Here is a 21,844-nt window from a genome sequence, read left to right on the forward strand (position 1 = left end):
GACCGTATTGGATCCTCACTAACTCCCTGACCCTCCCCTTATTGTCCTTCTCTCGTCATTTAGTAAGTGTATGGTCAGATCACGACGCAGTCCTATCCGAGTTCTTATTTACCCCCCATATATACATGGAGGTTAAATGAAGCCCTCCTCACCAATCCAACGCTAGTCAGCACTGTACAACAGAAACTTGAATACTTCCACCACAACAGCCCTGACGATACGGAGGCAGACATTGGCTGGCTAGCACATAAACCAGTGATTCGGGGTGTTCTGATCTCCTTAGCATCACAACAGAAAACCCGAGCCCAAACCAACTTAGAACACAGAATTCATAAATTAGAAATAGCATACACTTAACACCCCTCACACTATTTGAGAAAGGCCACTCAAGACACCAGACTGGAGCTAAATGCAATACTGACCCATAAAACAGAAAAGACGTTTGCCTGGACCCAAGCAACATACTTCCAGTACGCGAATAAACCAGACAAACTGTTAGCGAAGAAACTAAGAGAAAAACAATCTATTAATACAATTCTTAAAATTCAACTCAGGCACGGCCATCTTACTTCCAACCCTGATAAGATATATAGGGTCTTCCAGCAATATTATCAGAAACTATACAAAGACCCGCAAGCCTTTTCGGAGACCCATACTACTGACTTTCTATCACAACTCAAACTACCCCACTTAACAGAGTCAGGTCTGTCAGATCTCAACTCCAATATAACTGAGGAAGATGTTGACTGGGCAATCAAGCGCCTTAAGCAGGGCAAGGCCCCAGGGCCGGATGGATCTATATCGCAATATTATAAAAAATTCGCTCCAATAATAAAACCCCATCTAGTCAGACTCTTTAATCACATTCTTCACAATGGTCACATCCATTCAGATTTTCTACAAGCCTTGATTACAGCTATCCCCAAACCGGGAAAAGATCAGACTCTTCCCTCCAATTACAGGCCTATCTCCCTACTTAATGTTGATTTAAAACTTTTCACCTCTATAATAGATAACAGGGTCAATAGACTATTACCCTCACTAATACATCGAGACCAGGTGGGTTTTATCCCAGATAGGCAAGCCCCCGATGATGTAAGAAAAATATTAAATCTCATTCATATCGCGAACATCACCAAAACCCCCATGACAGTCTTAGCTTTAGACATAGAGAAGGCCTTCGATTCTCTCTCATGGCCCTACCTCCATTGAGTTCTTTGTAAATTGGGATTTGTTGGCCCTTTCTTAAATGTAATTTCCGCCCTCTATTCCAATTCCTCCGCCTATCTTAAAATTCCATCAACCCATCCATCTCCAATTCAAATTTTGAGAGGTACCCGTCAAGGATGTCCACTCTCACCTGCTCTATTTGCATTGGCAATGGAGCCATTGGCCATTGCTATTCAGGAAAATCCCAATATCACCGGATTGCAGGTGGGCAATACTAATAACTTTTAACCTTAACCAAGCCACTAACCTCCTTGCCCAACTTGCTAGCGCTTCTAGAGAAATTTAGCCTTACTTCTGGCCTCAAAATTAATCAGTCAAAACCAGAAGTTCTATGCTGCAATACTCCTCCACATACACAAAAACTAATGGAACTTAATTTTCATTTCAAAACTCAACGTCACTATCTACCTTATCTAGGAGTTAACTCACAAACACACTAGATACCCTATACAAATGGAACTATGAACCGCTCTTCCATCAATTAAGCCTAGATCTAGCCAGATGGGATTGCCCATACCTCTCGTGGATTGGACGCATTCACAGTATAAAAATGACTTTACTCCCAAAACTGCTTTATCTATTTAGAACACTCCCTATTCCTGTTCCTGCCCTAGATCTCTGAGCCTTTCAAAAAAAAATCTTTGCCTTTATCTGGGCACATAAATGCTCCAGAATTTCCAAGTCTATAATGTGTTTGCATAAGAAATATGGAGGCCTCTCAGTTCCATTTATTATAAGATACTCTAAAGCAGCACGCCTGGCACAGATCCCACCTATATATGCTGGTTCCCAATCCCCACTTTGGACCTCCATTGAGGAGAGCCAGTTTTCTCCCTATAACTGGCCCTCCCTACTTTGGACAAAAGTTCCCCTTCCCTCTAACTTTAGAAACAACGCGCCTTTTTCATTTTTTTCCATGTTATTATGGAGACAGGTCAGATTCAAATTGAACCCCCAATCCACCCCATCCCCACTCATCCCCCTACTCTACAACCCAGATTTCCCCCCTGGGTTTGGATGAGACACAATTCATATGGTGGCAAACAAAGGGTTTGACTTCTCTCTACGACTTTCTCATACATGGTAGATTGATTTCAATACCCTCACTTGTTAGTCAATATAGACAACCACCAGAGGAGTGGTGGAGAATAATGCAGGTTTTCCATTATTGGTCCTCAATCATACCTCCATCGGTTGAGATGAATGGCATGGAAGCCATATGTAAATTTACCCCCACACACCCAGGCACTCTATCCCATTTCTACAACATCCTGAATAGAACACTTCTGGATTCCAAGCTTCCCTTTATGCTACAATGGGAGTTGGATTTGCATTCCTCCTTGTCATTAGACCGTTGGCACTAGAGATGAGCGAGTATACTCGCTAAAGGCAATTGCTTGAGACGGAAGGTTCGGGTGTCGGCGGTATTATATCCTGAGAATTAGGATGGTATTTAAGCAGCTCCATGCGCCTTTGTTTCAGGAGATTTAAAACACCTTAAAAAACGGAGATATTTGCATCTATTCCCTTCTTGTGGGATGTATGGAGAGTTTTTGATTTTTCCTGTGTATATTCAAAAATTTCACCCTGTTTATTGTTTTTCTCATTTATTTTTGTTATTCTAAAAATGAGATCTCTGCACTCCAACAAAGACCTGATTATTTCCCCTGCGTGGGGTTTATGCGGCAGAGTGTTGGCAACTTGAATATTAAAACCTAATAAAACCTTTTGAAACATAAAATATCTGGGGTCCTATGCAAATGAACATAACTTCATACCTCAGATAAAACCTGACACCAGACCATGCCACAAAATCCTAACCAGCGAACCATAGCAACGTCCCAGGAAAAACCTAGCTGCCTACCGTTTGGATGCCTTTTTGCCCATTCCACAACCCAATGCATGAAGGAATGGCCAAAGATCCAAACTAAGGCCGGAACTTGACCTGCAAGATAAGAAAACAACATATAAAAAATAACAACATTTCTAATACCGGCCTATTTCCCAAGCCTTTTTCATCTTAAACTTCATAGCAAGTGCTTCGATTATATTGCCGTGACTCCCATCTACCAATCCATGTTACCATCTCCGGATTCAGCCCCCAACGTGCTGCCTTTGTTGCTGCCCCTATTCAGAGGGAATGAGAAGCAAATAGAGAGCTATGAATGAACTATTCTCATGATGTAATAATGGGCCAACGACAGTCTTTGATTCCGATATCTCAACAGACAGCAGATGGGACACATTACCGCCTCAGATACTCACCAAGAATAATCCTACGCCCTCTGTCCAACGGGTCTATTGTGGGTCGTCAAACCTAAGTTTCAATGCGATCACTAAAGGAGATTAAATCATTCTCCCCAAGACCTCCCCCAGCCTTTGTGCTGGGAGAAACTAGTTCCCCCACTTGTAGAGCCCCCAAAAAGCAAAATAAAACCTTCCCATAAACATTGTGACACATACCCTCTAATGTAGTTTCCAGTCATTCCAACAATTGAAAAGAAATTGGCTTTTTGTTTGTCTATTCGCACCCTACCCCTTCAGAAACCCTTCAGTGCCCGGCCAGCTAAAAAGTATTTTTGTCACATCCTTCAGCCCCATAATTTTAAAAACAAAAGGCAAAGCTGCTATGAAACGATTAACTTAGGCTGCCGACCAGCCTGCCATGGATGCATCACCCAGGCAATATAGTAATGCCCCAACTCTATCATTATCAATCCGTATGTCCCCCACCAAGACCATCCAATCTTCCCATTCACACCAAGCTGAAACCTAACTTTTTTCTTGTGAAACCATTCACCCCATAGCATCACCACCACAATTATAGGGAAAAGCTTTAAGAAGCACTAGATTTTTGACCGATCCCAACTTAACCCCAGTCTCTGGACCCCCAGCAATGCACCATTGCCTTTGACAAAATGTGCAGAACAAGAACTGCCTGCCCCATCAGTAAACAATTCACAGTCAGAATTGTCAGCCATCTTCACGATCAACAAGGACTTCCCGTTATACTGTTCAAAAAAAGACGTCCAAACCTCCAAATCTGTCTTGTGTTCTCTTCTCAAATGAATATAATGATTGTCCGATTTTACTCCCGCTGTGGGCGCTGCCAAACAATGGCAAAAAACTACCCTTGGGCATAATCCGACACGCAAAATTACGTTTACCTAGGATGGATTGTAGCTCCCTCAGCATATTTTATTAGCACGGCAGGCCCAACCAACCTGTTGGCGCAGGGAGTCCAATCTGTCTGCCGCCAATTTATATTCCAATCTCTCCGTATCAATAGTGATGCCTAGGAAACTAATGCAAGTGGAGGGACCTTCTGTTTTCTCTGGAGATAATGGAACCCCAAAACGCTGTGCCCCCCATTGCATACTCAATAAGAGAGTAGAACATACTTGTGCACTTGCCGGGCTTAAACATAAAAAATCATGCAAATCGTGTATAAGTGACCCAATGCCGCCCACATCTCTCACCACCCACTCCAAAAACAAACTGAAGGCCTCAAAGTATGCAGGAAATCTAGCAACCAATAGGCAAACACCGATCAGCAAAATAAGACCCCAACAAATGTCTGCTCTCAGGATGAACCGGGAGAAGCCTAAATGCCGATTCAATATTGGTCTTTGCCAGTAGAGCCCCCCCCCCCCCCACCATACTTCTGCATCCAAGTAACTGCTGCATCAAATGAAGTATACATCACAAAGCAAAGCTCTGGGTCCATACCGTCATTGACCAATGCACCTTTTGGATGTGATAAATGATGAATTAGCCTAAACGTATTCTGCTTCTTTTTGGGGACTACACCCAATGGGGAAACAACTAAATCCGGAAAAGGAGGTTCTTTAAAAGGCCCAGATATGCGACCCAGGAGCACCTCCTTGTTTAGCTTGTCCCTTATTACGCCCGGATGCAGAAGGGCAGACCAAAGATTTTTATAGAAACAAGGAATTTGATGCAGAGGCAGTGGAATATTTATATTAGTGTAGGGACCCACTACAACGCAAGGAACCGTGAAGTGGTTAGTGGGCTCATGTATCTTGGCCAACATCCAACCAATGGCTTGCATTTATTATCTGTCATTCACATGCAGCGTGGCTTTAAGACTCCAGGGGGAGCCCAGGGTGGCAGTACCAATGTGCTTCACTGATGGATATGCAGGGCAACCCGCCGAATTATCATGGCGTCATTAATAGGTTGCTGGTCTGCATGGTGAACTACATATATCAGAATGGTCTGCCACTTTGTATCCACTATGTGTGGGAGTGTACACCAAGCATCGACCCCCCCTCATTATCAGGAGGCAGTGTGAGTGGCTGTCTTATCGGTGTCCTGCACAGGTGTTATTGGCTCCTCCATTTGGTAGTCAGCTACCTGCATGGTGAGAGGAGGATGCATCTATATGCACTCCTCAGTCAGTAAGTAACGGCCGTTTTCTGTGATTGTTCTTTTCCCTTTGTCCAAATTAAATTTTTCCTAAGGGAGGAGAGAGAATTTCACAGCTGGATCGGTGGTACTGGTAAGTTAAATGCTTGTCAGGTGGCTTGAGGGCCACTGTGGGGAGTCACTACTACTATTAGGGCTACTAACGGGGCTTTCTATTCCTAATCAGGTCACTATGGTGGACACTATTAAAGGTCTATTTACATGGGACAAATGTCGGGCAAACGATGCCCGACACTCGTTCCTATGTCTATGCGCTCCCATGCTCCTGCATGGGAGCTAGCAGAGCAGGCTGGTTCACGGAGCGGCCAGCAGGGGGGCAGGGCAGATTTCTCTCCTCTCTCTCCCCCGCCCCCCTCTATTCATATAACATATCCACCATTCACTACTGAATGGCCGCTGTTTAAACTGAGCGATGAGCTTCATTGCTAATCTTTCATACTGCATAAACGATGGACGATCAGCTCATCGTTCAGTTTAAACAGCGGCCGTTCAGTAGTGAACGGCCGCTGTGTTATCTCAATAGAGAGGGGTGGGGGAGTGAGAGGAGAGAAATCTCCTGCACTGCCCCGCCCCCTGCTGGCCACTCCATGAACTAGCCAGCTCTGCTAGCTCCCGAGCAAGAGCATAAGAGAGTGGAGATACAGGGACGAGTGTCGGGCATTGTTTGCCCGACAGTCCCGTGTAAAGGGACCTTTACTAATGAGGCTACTATAAGGGACACTATTAATACTGGGGTCACTATGACTGGGACCACTAGGGGGACAACTATTACTACTGTGGCCATTAAGGGGTTACTATTACTAATTAGGCCATTACAGAGGTTACTATCACTACTAGGGTCTCTAATAGGGTCAACATTACTGCTTGGATACTCTAGAAGCCATGATTACTATTGGGGCCCCTATGAAGATCACGGTTACTACTGGGGCCACTATGGGGATCACTGTTACTACTGGGGCACTAGGGGCATCACTATTACTGCTTGGATACTGTAGGTGCCATTATTACTACTGGGGCCACTTTGGAAACCATTATTACTAGAAATGGGGTCACTAATGCTGGGAACACTGTGGGGACCACTAACTACTGGTGCCACGAATGGGGTTATTATTATTACTGGGGTCTGTATTACTACTCAAAGCTGCAGTGGAATCTGGCTGTGACCCCGGCCGGCGACCCTGCATACCTGTTTCTTCTGTACTCCGGATGACCGCGGACGCTCGCAACTGGTCAGGCGCATTACAGATTTTTTTTTAAAAGTATTTGTATTTCCTGCACCGTTGCTGGGCGGGTAAACGCGGCCCGTCTGTAATGTTAATTGTGGATGGGCTGCGGTTTGGATGGTCTTTATTGACTTTAATTGAGTTCCACGCAGAGTCCGCAGCAAAATATTGCATGCTGTGACTCTGCAATTCGTATCCACGAGTGAAGAAAAAAACGAAAGTACATAGCTTTCAATGCGTGCGATTTCCTGCAGATCCCACAATAGGAATCAGGTAATGGGAAGCCTTCCTCATCACACAGAGGGTGGTACACTTCATGTAAAATAGGAGACGCAGCCGATGCCACACCTGATGCCTTCGGGGTCATCTTCTCAAACCAGTTTATTCACCTCCGTCCACAGATCCCAGAGCCTCGCAGCGCTGCGACATGCGGAAAGTGACATGTAAGTCTATCTAGTTCTGCTTAGAAAAGCTGCGGGGCTCTGCGTTTACTTCAGTTTCCTCGTCTCGCCGCCGCTCTGACGCGTACGGGCAGCTTCAGCTTTCTGTGCACAACCGAAGTCGATGGAAATCAAAGCAACCATTCAGGTGGCTGTAAATCTGGGAAAAAGTTACCCAATATGGCCGATTGCGAAGAAGTGTTTTTTGCTGCAGGTCGGTACGATTATGACAATACCAAAATTATATAATGTTTTAGTTTTTTTTTCCATTTTGGAAAATATATACACTACCGTTCAAAAGTTTGGGGTCACATTGAAATGTCCTTATTTTTGATGCTTGAGAAAGTCGCCATAAGAGCGACGAAACGCGTTGCATATGTGCATAATTTGTTTTTGGCATTTTGCTATTTTGCCATTATTTTAGTTTACTTTGCAATAAATTCAGCAGGAATACCCTGCATTTATATTTAAATGTGCATGTTCCTTCAGAGCGCCTAAAATAGTTTTTTGTATACTGGATACCTGTGTTCCTTCTGAGGAGTTGCATCCCCTTGTTTTTGGGGGATACAACAATTTTTGGGCAAGCTCCTCCCTGTACCCACGGGGGGTTATAGAAGAAACACACGTTTGTTCGTTTCCTGTGGATCCTGCGGACAATTGTCCTTTGTTACTACGTGCAGACCTGGACTTGGAGGTGTAGAGTGGATGGGTCCTCCCCGTATGGGAAGCATCCTCCACATACACCGGGTAAGTCATCTTTTCTAATCTACATTTTGCAACAATGGTTGGTTGTCTTGGATATTCGTAAGAAGGGCGCTGTCCTCATTTCTTTTCATTCCTTATTTTTGAAGGAAAAGTACTGTACTTTTCAATGAAGATAACTTTAAACTAGTCCTAACTTTAAACAAATGCACTCTATACATTGCTAATGTGGTAAATGACTATTCTAGCTGCAAATGCCTGTTTTTTTGTGCAAAATCTACAAAGGTGAATAGAGGCCCATTTCCAGCAACTATCACTCCAGTGTTTTAATGATACAATGTGTTTGCTCATTGGCTCAGAAGGCTAATTGATGATTAGAAAACCCTTGTGCAATCATGTTCACACATCTGAAAACAGTCTAGCTCGTTACAGAAGCTACAAAACTGACCTTCCTGTGAGCAGATTGAGTTTCTGGAGCATCACATTTGTGGGGTCAATTAAACGCTCAAAATGGCCAGAAAAAGAGAACTTTCATCTGAAACTCGACAGTCTATTCTTGTTCTTAGAAATGAAGGCTATTCCATGCGAGAAATTGCTAAGAAATTGAAGATTTCCTACAACGGTGTGTACTACTCCCTTCAGAGGACAGCACAAACAGGCTCTAACCAGAGTAGAAAAAGAAGTGGGAGGCCGCGTTGCACAACTAAGCAAGAAGATAAGCACATTAGAGTCTCTAGTTTGAGAAACAGACGCCTCACAGGTACCCAACTGGCATCTTCATTAAATAGTACCCGCAAAACACCAGTGTCAACATCTACAGTGAAGAGACGGCTGCGGGATTTTGGGCTTCAGGGCAGAGTGGCAAAGAAAAAGCCATATCTGAGACTGGCCAATAAAAGAAAAAGATTAAGATGGGCAAAAGAACACAGACATTGGACAGAGGAAGACTGGAAAAAAGTGTTGTGGACGGATGAATCCAAGTTTGAGGTGTTTGGATCACAAAGAAGAACGTTTGTGAGACGCAGAACAAATGAAAAGATGCTGGAAGACTGCCTGACGCCATCTGTTAAGCATGGTGGAGGTAATGTGATGGTCTGGGGTTGCTTTGGTGCTGGTAAGGTGGGAGATTTGTACAGGGTAAAAGGGATTCTGAATAAGGAAGGCTATCACTCCATTTTGCAACGCCATGCCATACCCAGTGGACAGCGCTTGATTGGAACCAATTTCATCCTACAACAGGACAATGACCCTAAACACACCTCCAAATTGTGCAAGAACTACTTACAGCAGAAGCAGGCAGCTGGTATTCTATCGGTAATGGAGTGGCCAGCGCAGTCACCAGATCTGAACCCCATTGAGCTGTTGTGGGAGCAGCTTGACCGTATGGTACGCCAGAAGTGCCCATCCAACCAATCCAACTTGTGGGAGATGCTTCTAGAAGCGTGGGGTGCAATTTCACAAGCTTACCTCAACAAATTACCAGCTAGAATGTCAAAGGTGTGCAATGCTGGAATTGCTGCAAAAGGAGGATTCTTTGACAAAAGCAAAGTTTGATGTAAAAACAATGTTATTTCAGATACAAATCATTATTTCTAACCTTGTCAATGTCTTGACTCTATTTTCTATTCATTTCACAACGCATGGTGGTGAATAAGTGGGACTTTTCATGGAAAACACAAAATTGTTTGGGTGACCCCAAACTTTTGAACGGTAGTGTATATAATTTTTTTTCTTCATTGCTGCATTAAAGCCTGAGAACGTTTGTTCTTCTCCACGGACGGCGCTCTGGGAGGGCTTGTTTGTGCGACGAGCTGTAGTTTATCTCAGTACATTGCGCGGCACTTACTGCTTTTTTTAAGCACTTTTGTTGTGTTTTTAGGGAGGCAAAATAAACAAAAAAAGCACTTCGGCTCCGTTTTCTGTCTTTTTGCTGTTTTTTTCATAGTGCTTGCCGTGCAGGATAAAAAGTGTGTTCACTTTATTATTTGGGTTGTTGGGGATGCGGTGATAACCAACCGTGGGGTTTACACTTTATTATAAGCAAGAACGAGAAAAGAAAAAAAGTGCACAAATAAGGATTATAAGCCTATTATAGACTGGGACTGGATACCCCCATACCGTGACTGCGAGGGGGGCATTCCCACCTGCGAGAAAATCATACGAGTTATACGCATTGTGAGACGCAGAAAACTAACATGAAGATACATGCCATTTTCTGTGATGTTGTATCTTCATGCGACGCTGCAAGGAGAAAAAATCCCCGCATGTTCTGTTTATGTGCGAGTCTCACAAGACAATACAACATGCAGATGTCTCCCGGGTGTCCGGGTGCGATGTGAATCTCGTACGTGAATGTCACATGTGACTCGCCGTCACCTGTGTAAATGCACTCTAACACACTGAATTTAGTGCCTTACCTAAATAATGGTAGACCATCTGTGTACCTGACACCCTCCGAAATAATGGTGGGCCTTCTGTGCTCCTGATTCTTTCCCAATTAATGCTGGTCCCTATGTTTCCCTGACCCCTCCCCAAATAACAGAGGTCCCTATGTTTCCCTGACCCCTCCCCAAATAATGATGTTCACATGGTGCCCCTGACCCCACTCCAAATAATTGTGGTTCCTTTGTGCCTCTTACCTCTCGCCAAAAAATAATATTCCCTCTGTGCTCCTCACTCCTCCCCAACTAATGGTGGTCTCTCTGTGCTCCTGACTAGAGATGAGCGAATCTACTCGTTTCGAGTATTTACTCGATCGAGCACCGCGATTTTCGAGTACTTCAGTACTCGGGTGCAAAGATTCAGGGGGCACCGGGGGGTGGGGGAGGCGTGGCAGCGTGGGGGGTAGCAGCAGGGAACAGGGGGGAGCCCTCTCTCTCTCCCTCTCCCCCCCCCCCCCCCACTCCCTGCTGCAACCCCTCACTCACCCACGGCGCACCCCGAATCTTTTCGCCCGAGTATGGAAGTACTCGAAAATCGCGGTGCTAGGGCAAAAAAGGGGCGTGGCAGAGTAGGCTCGCTCATCTCTACTCCTGACCCCTCCCCAAATAATGTTGGTCCCTGTATGCCATATCTCCTCCCCAAATAATGGTGTACCCCGTGTTCCTGACCCCTCTCCAAATAATACTGATCCCTATATGCCCGTAGCATCTTATTAAATAATGATGATCCCACTGTGTCCCTAGCACATCCCCAAATAATGGTGGTCCCTCTGTGCTCCTGGCCCCTCACCAAATAATGGTGGTCCCACTATGACCCCGATCCCTTCACAAATAATGGTGGTCTCTCTGGGCCCCTAGCCCCTCCCCAAACAATGGTGGTCCTTCTGTGCCCCTAGCCCCTCCCCAAATAATTATGGTCTTTCTGTTCCCCTAATCCCTCCCTAAATAATAGTGGCCCCTCTTTGCTCCTGACCCCTCCCCCAAAAATGGTTGTTGCTCTGTGCCCCTGGCCCCTCCACAAATAATGGTCCTTCTGTGCTCCTGGCCCCTCACAAAATTATTGTAGTGCCATTGTGCCCCTGTTGCCTCCCCAAATGATGGTTGTCCCTTTGTGCCCCTGTTGCCTCCCCAAATAATGGTTGTCCCTTTGTGCCGATGACCCCTCCCCAAATAATGGTGGTCTCTCTGTACCCCTGGCACATCCCCAAAGAGTGCTAGTCCTTGCCCAAATAATGATGGTCCCTCCGTCCCCCTAGCTTCTCAAATAATGGTGGTCCCTCAGTGCCCTTGACCCCTCACAAAAATGGTGGTCCCTATGTGCCCCTAGCCCCTCCTCAAATAATGGTGGTCCCTCTGTGCCCCTGACCCCTCACAAAATTATGGTGATCCCAAGGTACTCCTGGCCACTCCCCAAATAATTGTAGTCTCTCTGTGCCCCTAGCCCCTCCTCAAATAATTGTGGTCCCTCTGTGCCACTGACCCCTCACCAAATAATGGTGGTCCCTCTGTTTCCCCTTCCCCTCCCAAAATAATGGAGGTCCCTCTGTGCCCCTAGCCCATCCTCAAATAATGTTGGTCCCTCTGTGCCCCTGACCCCTTACCAAATTATGGTGATCTCACTGTGCCTCTAATGCCTCCCCAAATAATGTTGGTCCCGCTGTGCCACTAACCTCTCTCCACATAATGTTGGTCCCTCTGTGCCCCTAGCCCCTTTTCAAATAATGGTTGTCCCTCTGTGCCACTGACCCCTCCTCAAACAATGGTTGTCACTCTGTGCCCCAGGCCCCTCCCTAAATAATGGTGGTCCTTCTGTGCTCCTGGCCCCTCAAAAAATTATGGTAGTGCCACTGTGCCCCTGATGTCTCCCCAAATAATGGTGGTCCCTTTGTGCCAATGACCCCTCCCCAAATAGTGCTAGTCCCTCCCCAAATAATGATGGACCCTCTGTGCCCATAGTTTCTCCTCAAGTAATGGTGGGCCCCCAGAGCCCTTGACCCCTCACCAAAAAATGGTGGTTCATATGTGCCACTAGCCCCTCTTCAAATAATGGTGGTCCCTCTGTGATCCTAACCGCTTCCCAAATAATGGTGGTCCCTCTGTGCCACTGACCACTTCTCAAACAATGGTGGTCTCTCTGTTCCCCTAATCCCTCCCCAAATCATGGTAGACCTCTGTGATCCTAACCACTTACCAAATAATGGTGGTCCCTCTGTGCCCCTAGCTCCTCCTCAAACAATGGTGGTCCATCTGTGCCCCTAGACCCTCCCCAAATAATAGTTGTCCCTCTGTTCCCCTAATCTCTCCCTAAATAATGGTAGCCCCTCTTTGCTCCTGACCCTTCCCCCCAAAATATTGTCACTCTGTGCCCCTGGCCCCTCCCTAAATAATGGTGGTTCTTCTGTGTTCCTGGCCCCTCACAAAATTATGGTAATGCCACTGTGCCCCTGATGGCTCCCCAAATAATTGTGATCCCTTTGCGCCGATGACCCCTCCCCAAATAATTGTGGTCCTTTTGCGCCGATGACCCCTCCCTAACTAATGGTGGTCCCTCTGTACCCCTTGCACTTCCCCAAAGAGTGCTAGTCCCTCCTCAAATAATGGGGGTCCGTCTGTGCCCCTTACCCCTTACCAAATTATGGTGATCCCACTGTGCCCCTGATCTCTCCCCAAATAATGGTGGTCCTTCTGTGCCCCTAACCCCTCCTCAAATAATGGTGGTCCCTATGTGCCCCTGACCCCTCAGCAAATAAGGGTGGTCACACTGTGCCCTTGATCCCTTCCCAAATAATGGTGGTCCCTCTCTTCCCCTAGCCCCTCCCTAAATAAAGGTGGTCCCTCTATGCCCCTAGCCCCTCCACAAATAATGGTGGTCGCTCTGTGTCATTGACCTCTCACCAAATTACGGTAGTTCCACTGTGCCCCTGATGCCTCCCCAAATAATTGTTGTTCCTTTGTGGCGATGAACCCTCTTCAAATAATGGTGGTCCTACTGTGCCCTTGCCACTTCCCCAAAGAGTGGTAGTCCCTATGTGCCCCTTATCCCTTCCTAAATAATGATGGTCTCTCTATGCCTGTGGCCCCTCCACAAATAATGGTAGCCCCTCTGTGCTACTGACCCCTTCCAAAATAATGGTGGTCCCTCTGTTGCCCCGGCTCTTCCCAAAATAATGGTGGTCCCCCTGTGCCTCTAGCCCCTCCTTAAATAATGGTGGTCTCTCTGTGCCCCTGATCCCTTACCAAATTATGGTGATCCCACTGTGCCCCTGATGCCTCCCAAAATAATGGTGGTTCCTTTGTGGCGATGACCCCTCTTCAAATTATGGTGGTCCTTCTGTGCCCTTGCCACTTCCCCAAAGAGTGGTAGTCCCTATGTGCCCCTTATCCCTCCCCAAATAATGATGGTCCCTCTATGCCTGTGGCCCCTCCCCAAATAATGGTAGCCCTTCTGTGCTACTGGCCCCTCCCCAAATAATGGTGGTAACACTGTGCTCCTGATCCCTTCCCAAATCATGGTGGTCCCTCTGTGCCCCTAGCCCCAACCCAAATAATGGTGGTCCCTCTGTGCCCCTAGCCCCTCCTCAAATAATGGTGGTCCCTCTGTGCCTCAGACCTCTCACCAAATAATGGTAGTCCCACTGTGCCCCTAATCCCTCCCTAAATAATGGTGGTCCCTCTGTGCCCCTGGCTCCTCCCCAAATAATGGTAGCCCCTCTGTGCCCCTATCCCCTCCCCAAATAATGGTGGTTCCTCTATGCCCCTTGCCCCTCACCAAATTATAGTAGTCCACTGTGCCCCTGATGCCTCCCTAAATAATAGTGGTACCTTTGTGTCGATGACCCCTTTTTAAATAATGGTGGTGCCCTTGCCACTTCCCCAATGAGTGGTAGTCCCTCTGTGCCCCTTATACCTCCCCAAATAATGATGGTCCCTCTATGCCCGTGGCCCTTTCCCAAATAATGGTAGCCCTTCTGTGATACTGGTCCCTCCCCAAATAATGGTGGTCCCACTGTGCTCCTGATCCCTTCCCAAATGATGGTGGTCCCTATGTGCCCCTAGCCCCTCCTCAAATAGTGGTGGTCCCTCTGCGCCACCGACCTCTCACCAAATAATGGTAGTCCCACTGTGCCCCTAATCCATCCCTAAATAATGGTGGTCCCTCTGTGCCCCTGGCTCCCCCCCAAATAATGGTAGCCCCTCTGTGCCCCTAGCCCCTCCCCAAATAATGGTGGTCCCTCTATGCCCCTTGCCCTTCAACAAATTATAGTAGTCCACTGTGCCCCTGATGCCTCCCTAAATAATGGTGGTACCTTTGTGTCGATGACCCTTTTTTAAATAATGGTGTTGCCTTGCCACTTCCCCAATGAGTGCTAGTCCATCTGTGCCCCTTATACCTCCCCAAATGATAGTCCCTCTATGCCCGTGGCTCCTCCCCAAATAATAGTCATCCCTCTGTGCCCCTGGCCCCTCCCAAACTAATGCTGGTCCCTCTGTGCCCGTGACACTGCCCCAATGAGTAGTAGTCCTTTTGTGCCCCTTATCACTCTCCAAATAATGGTAGCCCCTTTGTGCCCCTCCCACCTCCTCAAATAATGGTCAACCCTCTGTGCCCTTGACCCCTCACCAAATGGGGGTCCCACTGTGATCCTGACCCCCTTCCCAAATAATGGGGGTCCCTCTGTGCCTCTGACCCCTCCCCAAATAATGGTAGCCCCTCTGTGCCCCTAGCCCCTCCTCAAATAGTGGTGGTACTGCCGGAGCATCAGGGGGCGACACGCGGGCAGCTGAGGTGTATTCATTTTTTTTATTCAGCTGGGTTTATTTTTAGGGTAGAGTTTATATTTCAAGAGTGCTACAAAGTGATGAGACTTTGTAGCGACACAAAACTGCTAGAAAACGCACCGATATCGCACAGACCACCGATATCGCGGCGCCCGTGTGAAAGAGGCAAAAGACCTTCCCTGTTGCCCACAGCAACCAATCAGCTTGCTTTTCTTTTACCAGAGCTGTTTCAGAATGGTTGATAAGTGTTAGACAGTTTTGATAAATGAGGCTCTTTGTTTGCACTTTGCTTTGAACAAAACAGCTGACACGGCTTTCTAAGCTATATTTATTATTTTTAAAATGATTTTTAATATCAAAAGTACCCCCCCCCCCACATATATACACACGCACACACATATATATATATACACACACACACACACACACCCCTTTTAGCTGCAGTCTTATTGTATGCGGTCTGCGCATGATTTCTATAATCCTGAACCAATGTTCTTCTGGTCTTTAATGTTTGAGGGACGTCTGGTTCTTGGTGATGTCACGGTTGGTCCTTCTTAATGACGTCTCCACTGTGCTCCATACATGTAACTCCTTGGACATTTTTGGCCCCTCCTCCTGATGACACCTTCCAACAATCAGACCCCTTTGATGTTCTGTAAGATCTCTACTGACCAACTAAGTAAATGTCAGGAAAATCCTCCTAGAAGAACTTTATATGAGGACCCCGAATCCCTGTAAATACTGGGGGCGGAGTGCTGACTACTACTTATCAGGAGGCTACATGTGATTGACCAATTCTAAACACAACCTCCCCCCCCCAAATATAAGAGGGTGTGAACACTTGTGCAACCACATTATTTTAGTTTTGTTATTTGTGTTTTTGCACCCTTAATGATTGTTTTTCAGTGGAATTGTACCGATAACGGGGAATACTGAGGGGGAATACATCTGATAGGATTCATCTTTGTTGCATTGTTTCCCATGACAAAAACCTGTCATGTTCCCGGGCGTATAGACTTTATGTATCCACTGTACGTGCAGACCGATCATGAAAGGACACAAGAAATGAAAACAGTAAGCCTGAGTCCCACAACAATAATTAGTGTGTACAATGATTGAGGGCCTGGAAAGGCAGTGACTGTTCTATTACTCGTGTCACAAACCTGACGGGTGCAACAATACTGACAGGCAAGGCTTCTTTCACACGGAGCGAGGCGTCGTTCGCACGGAATACGATGACAGAGTTCGCTCCTTCATCCAGTCTGTACCGGCAGGTAACATTGTGGCTCACATTCACTACCAGACGAGCGATCGCTGCTGGCATGTAACAAGAGGGAACGGGGATTGGTATGGCTCCATAAAATGAGCGACGAACGATAAGCAAACCAATTATTGCCCCTCGTTCAGCTGTCGTCCGTGTTTACACTGAACCAATATTGTCCAGATTTGCACGATCTAAAAAGGTTAATTGATTGATAATCTTGACCTGGTACAACGGAGTCGTCCGCTGCAGCCCTTTCTGAACCCACCAACTTAACTATAATAACCACTGACCCCTTTAATTTTGGATAAATTTTGGCCACAGCAGCCAATTTATTGAAACAAAACAATAAAACATAAATACACTTTTTAAACCCTAATCTGAACTATTTTGAAGAGATCCTTGGAGCCCCAAGAGAAACTATCCATCGCCTCACCAAACAAGGAACAAATAGGTGTAACTGTCTCCCGTCTCCTAAGACCCGACTCGGGAGACCCTATTTTTCCACAACCATGCCTCCCGTCTCTAATCACCTGACTCGGGAGGCTCACCACTTCGCCTCGAGTCGCCTATCTCCCGACCCGAGCTATCTAGCCGCACACCGGCTAGCCACAGTAACCAACTTTGCAGGGAACCCCCCTGTCAAAACAAGAGGCGACAGACCCCCTACTACTTAAACTGAACCAGAGGGAGGGGGGGGAAGTAACTATCCCGCCCCTGCTTCCCCCCACCCCCACCCCCCTTTTACGTTGACTCCAAGGACCCCTCCCTACACGTCAGAGCCAGCACGGCTTGAAACCTTAAGCCTGCGCCGCCCTCCACAAACTATGCCTTCCTGTACTGCTTCTGACCATAAGTCCAGACTGATATCATTCAGATGGACTCCATCCTCCCTCCAATAATTCCCCGTGCCAGCCTTCAGGTCAATGTGCCGCACTGCCACTCCACCATTTCTGCTAACAAAGCGCGAGACTTCTCTATTGAGCTTTATTCTCGCCTTATCGAGGCCCTTCGCTGAACGCACGAACTTCCAAACTTTCCTCGGCACTATTTCAGACCAGACAACAATCATTCTACAGTGTGATGCTAAAAGTCTTAAGATATCATACCTGATATCTCTGGACAAGTCCCTAAAAGGCCTCTTACCCAAATCATTTCCCCCAGCATGTACCACAAAAATATCCGGGACCCTGTCCAAACTAATAGAGATGAGCGAGCACCAAAATGCTCGGGTGCTCGTTACTCGGAACGAACTTTTCGCGATGCTCGAGGGTTCGTTTCGAACAACGAACCCCATTGAAGTCAATGGGCGACCCGAGCATTTTTGTATTTCGCCGATGCTCGCTAAGGTTTTCATGTGTGAAAATCTGGGCAATTCAGGAAAGTGATGGGAATGACACAGTGACGGATAGGGCAGGCGAGGGGCTACGTGTTGGGCTGCATCTCAAGTTCACAGGTCCCACTATTAAGCCACAATACCGGCAAGAGTGGGCCCCCCCCCCTCCCAAAAACTTTTACTTCTGAAAAGCCCTCATTAGCATGGCATACCTTTGCTAAGCACCACACTACCTCCAACAAAGCACAATCACTGCCTGCATGACACTCCACTGACACTTCTCCTGGGTTACATGCTGCCCAACCGCCCCCCCTCCCCTCCACAGCGCACACCAAAGTGTCCCTGCGCAGCCTTCAGCTGCCCTCATGCCACACCACCCTCATGTCTATTTAGAAGTGCGTCTGCCATGAGGAGGAACCGCAGGCACACACTGCAGAGGTTGGCACGGCTAGGCAGCGACCCTCTTTAAAAGGGGCGGGGCGATAGCCCACAATGCTGTACAGAAGCAATGAGAAATAGAATCCTGTGCCACCGCCATCAGGAGCTGCACACGTGGGCATAGCAATGGGGAACCTATGTGCCACACACTATTCATTCTGTCAAGGTGTCTGCATGCCCCAGTCAGACCGGGCTTTTTAATTCATAGACACAGGCAGGTACAACTCCCTATTTAGAAGTCCCTGTCGACCGACAGCATGGGTGGCTCCCTGGAACCCACCGGCGATACACAAAAATATCCCATTGCATTGCCCAACACAGCTGAGGTAGTAATGTCGTGCTTAATGCAGGTGGGCTTCGGCCCACACTGCATGCCCCAGTCAGACGGGTTCTTTACAAGTGGACACATGTAGGTTAAACTCCGTGTGCACCTACAGCATGGGTGGCTCCCTGGAACCCACCGGCGGTACACAAAAATATCCCATTGCATTGCCCAACACAGCGGATGTAACGTCAGCTGTAATGCAGGTGGGCTAAAAATTCATTTGATTACACTGTAGGCAAGGGCCCACAAAAATTGCTGAATCAACAGTACTAATGTACATCAAAAAAATTGGCCATGGCCAACCAAGAGGGCAGGTGAAACCCATTAATCGCTTTGGTTAATGTGGCTTAAGTGGTAACTAGGCCTGGAGGCAGCCCAGTTTAACGAAAAATTGGTTCAAGTTAAAGTTCCAACGCTTTTAAGAGCATTGAAACATATAAAAATTGTTTAGAAAAATTATGAGTGAGCCTTATGGCCCTAAGAAAAATTGCCCGTTCAGCGTGATTACGTGAGGTTTCAGGAGGAGGAGCAGGAGGAGGAGGAGGAATATTAGACACAGATTGATGAAGCAGAAATGTCCCCGTTTTGGATGGTGAGAGAGAACGATGCTTCCATCCGCGGGTGCAGCCTACGTATGGCTTACGTATCGCTGCTGTCCGCTGGTGGAGAAGAGAAGTCTGGGGAAATCCAGGCTTTGTTCATCTTGATGAGTGTTAGCCTGTCGGCACTGTCGGTTGACAGGCGGGTACGCTTATCTGTGATGATTCCCCCAGCCGCACTAAACACCCTCTCCGACAAGACGCTAGCCGCAGGACAAGCAAGCACCTCCAGGGCATACAGCGCGAGTTCAGGCCACGTGTCCAGCTTCGACACCCAGTAGTTGTAGGGGGCAGAGGCGTCACCGAGGATGGTCGTGCGATCGGCTACGTACTCCCTCACCATCCTTTTACAGTGCTCCCGCCGACTCAGCCTTGACTGGGGAGCGGTGACACAGTCTTGCTGGGGAGCCATAAAGCTGGCCAGGCCCTTAAAGACTGTTGAACTGCCTGGGCTGTACATGCTGCTCGATCTACGCACCTCCCCTGCTACCTGGCCCTCGGAACTGCGCCTTCTGCCACTACCGCTGTCGGATGGGAATTTTACCATCAGCTTGTCCGCCAGGGTCCTGTGGTATAGCAACACTCTCTAACCCCTTTCCTCTTCGGGAATGAGAGTGGGAAGGTTCTCCTTATAGCGTGGGTCGAGCAGTGTGTACACCCAGTAATCCGTAGTGGCCAGAATGCGTTGAATGCGAGGGTCACGAGAAAGGCATCCTAACATGAAGTCAGCCATGTGTGCCAGGGTACCTGTACGCAACACATGGCTGTCCGCACTAGAAAGATCACTTTCAGGATCCTCCTCCTCCTCCTCCTCAGGCCATACACGCTGAAATGATGACAGGCAAGCAGCATGGGTACTGTCAGCAGTGGGCCAAGCTGTCTCTTCCCCCCCCTCCTCCTCATCCTCCTCATGCTCCTCCTCCTCCTCCTGAACGCGCTGAGATATAGACATGAGGGTGCTCTGACTATCCAGCGACATACTGTCTTCCCCCGGCTCTGTTTCCGAGCGCAAAGCGGCTGCCTTTATGGTTTGCAGGGAAGTTCTCAAGATGCATAGCAGAGGAATGGTGACGCTAATGATTGCAGCATCGCCGCTCACCACCTGGGTAGACTGCTCAAAGTTTCGAAGGACCTGGCAGATGTCTGCCAACCAGGCCCACTCTTCTGAAAAGAATTGAGGAGGCTGACTCCCACTGCGCCGCCCAAGTTGGAGTTGGTATTCCACTATAGCTCTACGCTGCTCATAGAGCCTAGCCAACATGTGGAGCGTAGAGTTCCACCGTGTGGGCACGTTGCACAGCAGTTGGTGCACTGGCAGATTAAACCGATGTTGCAGGGTGCGCAGGGTGGCAGTGTTCGTGTGGGACTTGCGGAAATGTGCGCAGAGCCGGCGCACCTTTCCGAGCAGGTCTGACAAGCGTGGGTAGCTTTTCAGAAAGCGCTGAACCACCAAATTAAAGACGTGGGCCAGGCATGGCACGTGCGTGAGGCTGCCGAGCTGCAGAGCCGCCACCAGGTTACGGCCGTTGTCACACACGACCATGCCCGGTTGGAGGCTCAGCGGCGCAAGCCAACGGTCGGTCTGCTCTGTCAGACCCTGCAGCAGTTCGTGGGCCGTGTGCCTCCTATCTCCTAAGCTGAGTAGTTTCAGCACGGCCTGCTGACGCTTGCCCACCGCTGTGCTGCCACGCCGCGCGACACCGACTGCTGGCGACGTCCTGCTGCTGCTGACACATCTAGATTGCGAGACAGAGGTTGAGGAGGAGGAGGAGGAGGAGGGTGCTTTAGTGGAAGAAGCATACACCGCCGAACATACCACCACCGAGCTGGGGCCCGCAATTCTGGGGGTGGGTAGGACGTGAGCGGTCCCAGGCTCTGACTCTGTCCCAGCCTCCACTAAATTCACCCAATGTGCCGTCAGGGAGATGTAGTGGCCCTGCCCGCCTGTGCTTGTCCACGTGTCCGTAGTTAAGTGGACCTTGCCACTAACCGCATTGGTGAGGGCGCGTACAATGTTGCGGGAGACGTGGTCGTGCAGGGCTGGGACGGCACATCGGGAAAAGTAGTGGCGACTGGGAACTGAGTAGCGCGGGGCCGCCGCCGCCATCATAGCTTTGAAGGACTCCGTTTCCACAACCCTATACGGCGGCATCTCAAGGCTGATAAATTTGGCTATGTGGACGGTTAACGATTGAGCGTGCGGGTGCGTGGCGGCGTACTTGCGCTTCCGCTCAAAGACTTGCGCTAGCGACGGCTGGACGGTGCGGTGCGAGACATTGCTGGATTGGGCCGAGGACAGCGGAGGTGAGGGTGTGGGTGCAGGCCATGAGACGGTCGTGCCTGTGTCCTGAGAGGGGGGTTGTATCTCAGTGGCTTGTGGGGTGCTTGGCCATCATATGTCTGCGCATGCTGGTGGTGGTCAGGCTGTTGGTGGTGGCTCCCCGGCTGATCTTGGCGCGACAAAGGTTGCACACCACTGTTCGTCGGTCGTCAGGCGTCTCTGTGAAAAACTGCCAGACCTTAGAGCACCTCGGCCTCTGCAGGGTGGCATGGCGCGAGGGGGCGCTTTGGGAAACACTTGGTGGATTATTCGGTCTGGCCCTGCCTCTACCCCTGGCCAC

General features: G+C 48.3%; 1 protein-coding gene across 1 annotated transcript in view; it reads left to right on the plus strand.

Annotated features, from left to right (window-relative positions):
- The first annotated feature begins 7,441 nt into the window (after nt 1-7,441).
- The window catches only part of LOC136579981 (histo-blood group ABO system transferase-like), a 49,466-nt gene continuing 35,063 nt past the window's right edge, over nt 7,442-21,844 (plus strand). The window contains exon 1 of the mRNA XM_066580117.1: nt 7,442-7,556. Coding sequence (XP_066436214.1) covers nt 7,523-7,556 — 34 coding nt within the window. The 5' untranslated portion in view covers nt 7,442-7,522. The remainder of the gene's footprint in view (nt 7,557-21,844) is intronic.

The sequence above is a fragment of the Eleutherodactylus coqui genome, chromosome 10, assembly GCF_035609145.1.
Source record: "Eleutherodactylus coqui strain aEleCoq1 chromosome 10, aEleCoq1.hap1, whole genome shotgun sequence".
Taxonomy (NCBI): Eukaryota; Metazoa; Chordata; class Amphibia; order Anura; family Eleutherodactylidae; genus Eleutherodactylus; species Eleutherodactylus coqui.